Source organism: Pituophis catenifer, unplaced genomic scaffold (assembly GCF_029215685.1).
Source record: "Pituophis catenifer annectens isolate HBS135680 unplaced genomic scaffold, rPitCat1.0.hap2 SCAF_9, whole genome shotgun sequence".
In the NCBI taxonomy this organism is placed as follows: Eukaryota; Metazoa; Chordata; class Lepidosauria; order Squamata; family Colubridae; genus Pituophis; species Pituophis catenifer.
Genome location: NW_027256889.1, coordinates 13,829,870 through 13,839,867, shown reverse-complemented (window position 1 = coordinate 13,839,867; position 9,998 = coordinate 13,829,870). Strand labels below are relative to the sequence as shown.

The 9,998-nt window shown below is 44.8% G+C and overlaps 1 protein-coding gene across 1 annotated transcript in view; it reads left to right on the top strand.

Moving 5' to 3' along the window:
- Positions 1 to 313: 313 nt before the first annotated feature.
- PTPRU (protein tyrosine phosphatase receptor type U) overlaps positions 314 to 9,998 on the top strand; it is a 407,475-nt gene continuing 397,790 nt past the window's right edge. Inside the window, exon 1 of the mRNA XM_070950088.1 lies at positions 314 to 379. Within this exon, the coding sequence (XP_070806189.1) occupies positions 334 to 379 (46 nt within the window). The 5' untranslated portion in view covers positions 314 to 333. The remainder of the gene's footprint in view (positions 380 to 9,998) is intronic.

Here is a 9,998-nt window from a genome sequence, read left to right as displayed (position 1 = left end):
CCTGACGTCACTTCGGTGGCTCGCGTTCGTTCGTTCGTTCATGCTTTTTTTTTTTTTCCTTTTTTTTTTTCCTCCCTTTTCCTTCCCCTCTTTCCTCTGCCGAAGCTTTTCGGTTCCAATCAGGCTTTTTGGCTGTTTCGGGCTGCCTTGGAATCCATGGTTTGTCGGGGGAACTTTCCGCCGCGTCTTTGAGCAAAAAGGCAGAAGAGCGACGAAGAGGCTTATTTGGTGGTGGTGGTGGGGGGAAGGCTAACTTTTGGGGGGGACGGGAGGTGGGGGGGGCGGCAAGGCTTGTCCCGATGCAAGATGCCGAGCACCCGCGCTTTGATCTTCATGCTCACCTTCCAGATCTGCTCCTTGGAGACCGAAACGCCGACAGGTCAGTCAATTCCACCCCCCCCCCGAGCGATTCGCTCCGTTTGCTCGGCTCGAGGGTTGCAGCATTTCTGGGGCTGGTGGGGTAATCTCTTCCATCCCTTTCTCGCCAAACTCCCCTGTCCTCCCCCGACCGCGCTCGGGGACTCCAGGTTTGGCGGTTGCGGTGCCTGAGCGTCTTTGTTTTTGGGGTGTTTTGTGTTTTTTTTTCTGTTTGTTTGTTTTTTTGCCTCCCCTTCCTCACACAACTTGTTTATCCCGCGGCTCGCCTCGCCTCTTCTGCCCGCGAACTTCGAAGGTTTTTTACGCAGGAACCGAGCCAGAAACTCCTTGGCTCCGGCCGAGGAAGAGTTTGAAATTGACGTGTGTTGTTGATATGTTGGAAATTGCCCCCCTCCCCCCCCGTTGGCTTTTCTTGAAGCGCTGGTGTGCGCCGGCTTTTTTTTTGGGGGGGGCAGCTTTGCTGTATTCCTTCCCCCCTGTTTTTGCAGAGGTTGTAAAAAACAAAAAAAACAGTTGGGAAAGTCCTTTCTCTCTCCCTTTCTCTCTCTTTTCCTCTCCCTTTCTCTCTCCATCCCTTTCACACACTCTCTCCACCTCTCTCTTCCTTTCTCTCTCCCTTTCTCTTTTCCTCTCCCTTTCTCCCTCCCTCGCTCTCTCTCTTCCTTTCTCCCTCCCTTTCACACACTCTCTCTCCCTCCCTCTCTCTTCCTTTCTCTCTTTTTTCCTCTCCCTTTCTCCCTCCCTCCTTCGCTCTCTCTCTTCCTTTCTCTCTCCCTTTCTTTTTCCTCTCCCTTTCTCCCTCCCTCTCCCTCCCTCCCTTTCTCCCTCCCTTTCACACACTCTCTCTCCCTCTTTCTCTCCCTTTCTCTCTCTTTTCCTCTCCCTTTCTCCCTCCCTCGCTCTCTCGCTTCCTTTCTCTCTCCGTTTCACACACACACACTCTCCCTTTCTCTCTCCCCCCCTCTTCCCCTCCCTTTCTCTCTCTCCCTCCCTCCCTTTCTCTCTCTCCCTCCCTTTCTCTCTCTCTTGCGCGGGTGCCTGTAACCAGCGCTGCAAGCGCTGAGAGGCATAAACCTCGTTTACTCCCGAGTATACCTGCCTAGGTCGCGTAGAGAGAGAGAGTCCCCTGCCCAATCCCCCCTCCTCTTTCCACCTCTCTGGGCTCCTCTCGAATGTTTCGAACATTCACACGGCGAATGTTTCCCGAGGCTCCGCGGTCCCTTGCTGAGTCTGTGCGAATGGATCCTGTCCTGCCCTCTCCCCAGCCTCAGGAATGCCAGTTAGTGGCTCTTCTACGCTTTTTGGAAGGTCTCCTTATGGAGGCTTAAAAAGACTTACTCCCAAAGTAAGCGGGGTGATGGTGGTAGTGAGAATAACACAGCCCTTAAAAATACTTGCCCAAGCCAAGCCAAGCCAAGCCAAACGAGCAAAGCTGCTGGGATTTGGACTTTGTTCCTTGATACCTATACACCCTCCCTCCCTTCCTCCCTTAGTTAACCTGGAACTAAAGGGCCTTAGAGATTTACTCTATGGTGCCTGCGGGGGGGGGGGGCAGGGAAGGAAGAGGGAGAGAGTGAGGGAGCTTCCACCTTTCTTTCCTACTCTACAATTGCTCCCAAAGCTTTCCTGGGCTGATTCTTTCCTTTCACTGATTCTCCCTAACTATGACTTTTCCTTATGAATCTCAGAAGCCTTGTCTGAGTGCTGGGGGTGGGTGGGGGCCACGTTGTTTTGTTACTGACCCCACTTTGTATTTAGGCACGAGTGGGAAAGTGAGTGGGAAATGCAAGGCAAGGACGCTGGGCTGAGCTTCTTGTTGTGAAGCCTCACTTTCCCTGGGGGTGGGTAGGTGGGGTGGTCTTTGAAGTGTCCCCAATGAAGCCGGGAGTCTTTGCTACACCGACTTTACCTACTAACCAAACATGCTATTTGCTAATAGCGGCTCTGTGCATAGGAAAACGGGGTTGATCTGTGTCCAAAACGGATTGATTGATGCCCGTTTCCTGTATATATTTTTCCTGCCTGGAATAAATAGTTTCCTTCCTCTAAATCCCTTTTTTTTGTTTTTTGCCAACAAAGCGGCAAAAAAAGACAAAAAATGCCGAAAAGGAGGCTCCATTTTTTGTCCAAAAAAAAAGATAGCTGAGGCAGGCGAGTTCTCTTAAAGAAGGGGGGGGGCTTGATCTACCTGATTTCTGTCCAAAATGTAGATGGTTTGTAATCAAATTCTTATGAAACAAAGTGTTGTTACGGGTCTGAAGTCTGCTCTTCTTTTTTTTTCTCTCCTCTGCTCAAATGCTACAATTAAAAAAAACAAACAAAAAAGTTTTACTCCAGCCGGGGCATTTGGCCAAAGTTGACTGATATTTCTGTGGTGCACCAGCTGATGCATACATGGAAAAAAAAACATGTTTAGTGAGTTTGCAATGACCCCTTTGTGGCTTTTGCTGGAAGACAATCCCCTTAACCGAAATCCCTTTGATGGCTGTGTTTTGGAAGCCTTGTTGTTCCCCCTACTTTATTCTGGTCTGCTTTCACTTTTAGTGGTTGCCCCAAAAAACTGATCAGGTCTTGGGGGGGGGCAGAGGATAAAATGCCAGACAGATAATTTTGTGCAGAAATTATTTGCAGATACCATTTTTTTTTTTTTTGCTGTGTGATTTAAGGGGAATGGAGATGTTTGGCAAAGGATTTTAATGGGAGCCATTCTCCTTTTGATACTGGGGCATAGCAGATAAATTGAGTAGCCTTGGAAAGCTCTGATAAAATATTATTATATTCCCCCCTCCTCCCCCCGATTTTTCCCAGGGAGGCTCCTGAGTGAAAAAAGGACTGATGTTGCTGTTGTTTAAGTGGGATCCAGTTCAGTGAGAATGTAATGATCCTCTTAAGCTTCTCTTTCCTTGTCTTGCTAGCTGATAGTGGAAGCTGAGCAGACACAACCAAGGAGACTGTTCCATTGGTGCCTTGGTGCCTCTTTTCTGTTTAGAAGAAGAAATGTGCTTTTCGCAAGAAGTGAGATCATCATGTCTTCAGGCCAAGCAAGGTTCTTGAAATGGAGCTGGGTTGCGACAGATCTTACTCCCTTAAATGCCTATACGGGCTATTTTCATCCTTGCCAGCAGCCAGATGGTCTTCAAAATGATTCAAGCAACTATAGGTAGTCCTCGACTTACAACCAGAATTGAGCCCAAAATTTATGTTGCTAAGTGAGACATTTGTTTAAGTGAGTTTTGCCCCATTTTTACAACCTTTCTGGCCACTGTTGCTAATTGAATCACTGCCGTTGTTAAGAGAGTAACACAGTTGTTAAGCGAATCTGGCTTTCCCACTGACTTCGCTTTTCAGAAGGTCAGAAGGACACTGAGACCATCATAAATATGAGTCATTATGTGACCATGGGGATGCTGCAACGTATAAAAGTATAAAAAATGGTCATAAGTCCATTTTTTCCCAGTGCCGTTGTGACTTTGAACAGCCACTAAATGAACTGTTGTAAGTCGAGGACTCCCTGTACACAGCCTGGTAGCCCTCATAGAGAGCTGTGGCTCCCTATTCAACGCATTCGCAGTTCTTGTGATGGAGTGAAATGGTACCATTGAGGTTATGGCTTCCTTATGGGACAAGGAGGAAGGCCTTTTGTTATGAGATCACATAATACGATGATTGTCTTTCACTCCATTAATACTGAAGACTTTTATTAAAGAGAAGGACCAGCTTGGAAAGGGTGGGGTGCAAGAGAGCCAACCCTTTCCTTCTGGGAATGGTTTGTTTTCCATGTTGGTGACCCTTCTTCTGATTCTTGATGGTATCCGGCAAGTTTGCTTCCATCCTACATTTCCTAACTGAAACATTAGGCCATGCTACAGATAATTAATTTCTTCAGTTTACCCGTAGATGAATAGCTACCGAGATTTTAGCTGTCTTTGGTTGCTGTTTTTCCTTGGGAGGTAGGATGACCGCATTCCAAGTGGTACCCTGTTTTCCCCAAAATAAGACATCCCCTGATAATAAGCCCAATCGGGCTTTTGAGCGCATGCGCTAAAATAAGCCTCCCCCAAAAAATAAGCCCTCCCCAAAAATATTTAAACGCAGAGCTGGAAATCAGGTAAGACAGCAAGAGGAGCCCCATCTTGCTCCACGTGCCCCAAAATAATAAGACCTCCCCAAAAATAAGGCCAAGTGCTTATTTCGGGGTTCACGTGCCCCAAAATAATAAGACCTCCCCAAAAATAAGGCCAAGTGCTTATTTCGGGGTTCAAAAAAATATAAGACAGCGTCTTATTTTCGGGGAAGCACAGTAGTTGTTCTAAGATTTTCTCAGTGACGTTTCCTCTTTGACATACGTGCCTTTCCTTGACCTGACATAACCTTTAAACAAATAGGTGCTCAGAAAACTGAGGACTTCAGGAATATTACAGATATAAAGACGCCTACTGGGTCAACTTATTCATGTGGTTTGTTTGATATTGAGTTTGTAAACTTTGGTTTATGGATTAGTGGTGTGTTACTCAGATTATTGTGACTCAGCAGTGAGGAAAACAAATAAAGCAGGTTTTTATTAATGAAGGCGCAATTGGGCTTATGTTGGTGGTTTGTGTAGACGTATTAATCTAACCAATGAAAACAAACAGGGCTTACGGGATAAATACATCCCATCATCTTTCAGCCTATTGGTTCAAGTCTGTGGCAGGCATTTTGACGTTCATCAAATATTTGGGATTTCAACTCTCATACTTCCATCTTGACCCGCCACTGGGCGCTGTAACCATCAATGTGTTTCTGATTTCTAAACCAGCTCAGAATTGTTGACTTTGTCTGATGAGGATGCTGCAAAATATTCAGGATTGTGTGTCCTCCTCGAGTCTATCTTGCGTTCAGGATTGCATCTTCTTCTCAAGTCTTATCTTGGGATGCAGGACATCGAAGTATACACTTGTTGCAAGCAGTGCATTTTCTACAGGTAGAGTACTGCATGCAATGCATTTTCTACAGGTAGAGTACTGCCCTTCTCAAACGGGGATAGGAAACAATGGCGAAAACCGTTCCCCTTATCAGAAACGTCTGTGCAATGTGTTCAAAACAGTATGACGACTCTAATGATTGTTATTTTGAATGTCCTTCTTGCACTTCTGCTTCCTGGCTGTCTGGAATAAACAGATGGGGCTCTGTGGAAAAGCCTCCTTCCTTTTCTTTTGTGATTTAGAATAAAATGAACCATCTGCTGTCATTAATGTGCTGCAAACTTCTTCTGGATTAAAGCTAGTCCTAGCAAGTTTGAAGTGCACAAGACAGGGAGATATTTTCCCCTCCCGTAGATTGATTTTTTTTAATATCATAAACATTTTTTGGTAGGGGGTGACTTTGTAGCCACCTCTTGAATTTCATACCTCGCTGTTCTGCACCTGTTACTGGAGAGTTGGTCATCAAACGATGACTTTCATGTCTAGGTGTGAGAGATGATCCATCAGAGGTGAGAAAAGTCTCAGAAAGAGGCAGGGTGATAATGTCACAAATAGGGCATTGGAGTTATCACCTCAGATGGATTCTTTCCAATGGAGATTACTCACAATGGAATTGTTTATCGGCCTCCTTGTGTAATTGCAGCCCTGTTTGTCCAATAAACATTGTAAACCCAATGCTTAGATGGCAGGAGAATTCAAGCTGGCTTCACTTTCCCCCCCACTCATTTGAAGTTCTACACAAACTGTGCCATCCATACATTCATAGACGTATTTGCTTGTGAAAAATCTGCATCCAACTTGTATATATTTGAACCCTGCAGTGTTCCTTGGCTTAAACTGGTCAGGCTGACTGGAGGATGTGATCTTCCTCCCCTTTCTGTTGTGCTTCTATACGCATTGTAGAAACACACAATACAGGTAATCCTCGACTTACGACAGTTCATTTAGGGACCGTTCGAAGTTACAATGGCACTAAAGAAAGTGATTTAAGACTGTTTTTCACGCTTAAAACCATTGCAACCTCCCCATGGTCACATGATCAAAACTCCGATGTTTAGCAACGGGTTCATATTTATGACGGTTGCAGTGTCCTGGGGTTGTGTGATTCCCCCTTTGAGACCTTCCGACAAGCAAAGTCAACAAAGAAGCCAGATTCATTTAACAACCATTACTAACTTACTAACTGCAGTGATTCACTTAACAGCCGTGGCAAGGAAGGTCATAAAATGGGACAAAATTCCCTTAACAGATGTCTCGCTTAGCAGTAGAAATTTTGATCTTCATTGTGGTCGCAATTTGAGGACTATCTAGACCAGTGATGGGGAACCTTTTTGTCACCGAGTGCCCAAACCAGAAATCGCTTACATGTGCATGCATGTGCGTGCGCCGGAGACCCGAAGACCATCTGGCTGGCATGTGTATGCCTATTTTTTTGGCCGTTTTTGTCTGTTTTCAGACTGTTTTTCGGGCCATTTCTGGCTGTTTTCAGGCTGTTTTTCAGGCTGTTTTCAGGCTGTTTTCTGGTGCGCCAGTGTGCAGGAATCCAGAAGAGCAGCTGGCGATGGTGCATGTGCCCACAGAGAGGGCTCTGTGTGCCACCTCTGGCACGCATCCCATAGGTTTGCCATCACGGACCTAGACACTACCCCAGGGGTATTAGGAAGAGAGAGGATAGTGTCTAACAGTATCAATAAGTACTTATGCGATTGTTTGGAATTGTGATAAGGGGCAAACAACCCCTTGGAGATAGACTGTAGTGGTCTGTAGTGATCTGTAATGGTCAAGGGTAGCCCAGGATATCATAAAAAGTCAATATGGCAGTTGGGATGCTTTTGATTTTACCTGTTGCACCAAAAAAAAAAAAAAAGGCTGGAGCTTTGATCATAATATTGTGCTTTTCATCTTGGATTTTTTTGACCGCAACTTCTGACAACTTGGATGATGGTCTACTTGGATGAGGAGAAGGAACGCAATTGTAGGTCAGGAATTTAGGATGGAACACCCCCCATTCCCCAGATTGATCGTCTTCAGCTCAGTTTTCCATAAGAAGTTGCAATTATGTGAAGTCCCTGCCTAACGTACACCATGTCAATCAGAGAACATCGTCATAGGAATCTCTTCCCTACTGGGATGGAGAATATAAGATTTCAGTAAGTAGGTCTGTGTTGCGCTTTGGTTTAGCTTCCAGAAGGTAACTCGGAACATGAATGGAACACCTGTCTGCCCTTCTTTACAACAGCTGCATCTTAGCCTGGGACGACAAACTCCAAATTCTTTTTTTGGAATCAGATGTCCAGTCCTATGAACAAATGTGCCTGCCTCATGTGATTGCTTGCATTTTTTTTAAGAAACTCTACGCTTGGCCTCCAGCCATTCCACACAGCTCTTGTGTAGCAGTGTGCAAAGCATCGGTGCGACAGCAGCTTGAGACAAGTTATGTGTTACATTCCCGTGTGCTTCCACAGACCAAGCAGGAAATGAAATCCCTTTTTTTTTTAATCCATTACCAGGAGGCAACAAAGAAACCAGCCAACATCAAAATGCTCCAAGAGCTGACGGATATGCTAAAATAAACAATCCACTATTTCTACTCCAAGAGCTGGCATAGCCAGCCAGAATTTATCTAGCTAATATAATAAATGGAGATCAGAAAAGCTCATTTCAATCTGGATTCAAGAGTTGGAGGAAGCGTGAATTGGAAATGGCGAGGCTAGCTATAGTGATTCATTTTCCAATTGTCCGTGATCCCGAAACTTCCATGGGGATCTAGAAACACATTTTTTCCAACTCGCCCCTACCCAGTTTCTTTGCTAATAAAAACTTAAATTCATTAACAGTGTTCTTGGCAAAAGAAAGGCTTATTGCCCCTTGGCTGTTAATAAAACATTTTTTTTTAATGGACGTGCATATTTATTTTGCATCCTGAAAGTGTATGAAGAGAAGGAAAGAAAGATGGGGAGAGTATTGTAGATCAAATGTCAGTGAAAAAGTGTGAAGGAAGTGGCTACATTTAGTTCAGAGAAAGATAAACTAAGATCGTGATGGTGAACCTATTGCACGTGTGCCGGAAGTAGCACGCAAAGCCATCTCTTGGGCACGCCTACCATCACCCGTTGCTCTTCCAGGTTCCAGAGCGTACATGGACACTGGCCAGCTGGTTTTTCCATGCGTGGGAGCGCTGGAAACTGGAAGAGCAGCTCCCTGGCCTGCATGGGTGCGCTGGAAAGCTGAGCTTCCAGTTTCCAGCACACATGCATGCCGGCCAGTTGGTCTTCACATGTGCATGCGTGCCAGAAACCGGAAGACCAGGTGACTGGCAAGCATGTGCATGCCGGAAACTGGAAGCTCAGTTTCCTGGCACACGCATGCACACTGGAAAGCTGCTCTTCCGGTTTCCGGTGCGCGCGTTCTGGTTTTGGTACTCGGTGATGAAAAGGTTCTCCAACCCTGATCTAAGAGGAGGATAAGGCAGCTTTGTAAATATCTGAGGACAACATTCATAAAGAGGATGGAACAAGATTGTTGCTTTGAAGTATGGGTAGTCCTTGATTTACAACTATTAGTTTAATGACCATTTGAAGTTACAACGGCACGAAAAAAAGTGACTCACAATCTGTCCTCACACTTGCATCCCGATGATCCCTATAGGGGTCACATGATCAAAATTTGGTCCCTTGTGTTGTATTGTTTTGATGATTAGAAAAAAAAAATAATAAGAAAAAAATGACCTTTTTCTTTTCTTTGTAACTGTAGAGTAAGATTTTGTAACTTTGTAAATGATACTTTCTATTTCTTTTTTGTTCTCTTTCTTCACTTGTTTTCCTTTTCTCCTTTTCTCCTTTTCTAGTTTGTGTTACTTTATGTTTTTTTTGGTGAAACCTTTAATAACACGCATGTAAAAAAAAAAAGGATCATTTTACAAGCATTACTTCAGCTTGCCGATCTTATGCGGCATTAACAGCAGTGGCTGCCGTGTTCATCCAGTCTGCAAAAGTTCATTATCTGCTGATATTTTTACAGTAGTGCAAATATTTACAGGAGAACCTCAATATTTGCAAAGAGGTGCGTGCGTGTGTCTGTTTGTGTGTATGTATGTGTGAGTCTGTGTGCATACCCACCCAAGGTCTTGCTCTGTGAATAATATTTCTAAGCTCGTTAAGAATCAAATGCATCTCCTTTCCCACATAAACATTTATGTTCTAAAATTGAAGATACTTTAGTATCTTTAGAACTTCTTAGCTTTAGTACCTTTCAGGGGGTTGTTGGAACGACCGTTCCTTTCATCTTTTAGCCAGTGGCTGGGAATGATGGGAACTGCCTTCTCCTCTGCTTGAAGGAAAATAAATTGGAAAGGCTACAAACAACCTAAGCTGAGACTCCCTGGGATGTTATGTTGGGAAAGATTTCAAGATGCTGGTCTCCCACCAGGAGGTGACTGACCTTGCTGGAGAGATAGAAGAGAGAAGAAAAGAAGAGAAGAAACAGGGTGATGATTGTAGCTTAGCATGTTCCGGCATCCCAGGGCAGGATGCGTGGATGCCAAAGGCGGCAGTTGTTTTGAATATGATTCGGGTTAGAACCCCTCTCCAGATGTACCGGATGGTGGAAATTTTAATTAGGAAGTCTGCTGTGATTTCATTCATGCATTAATGATCG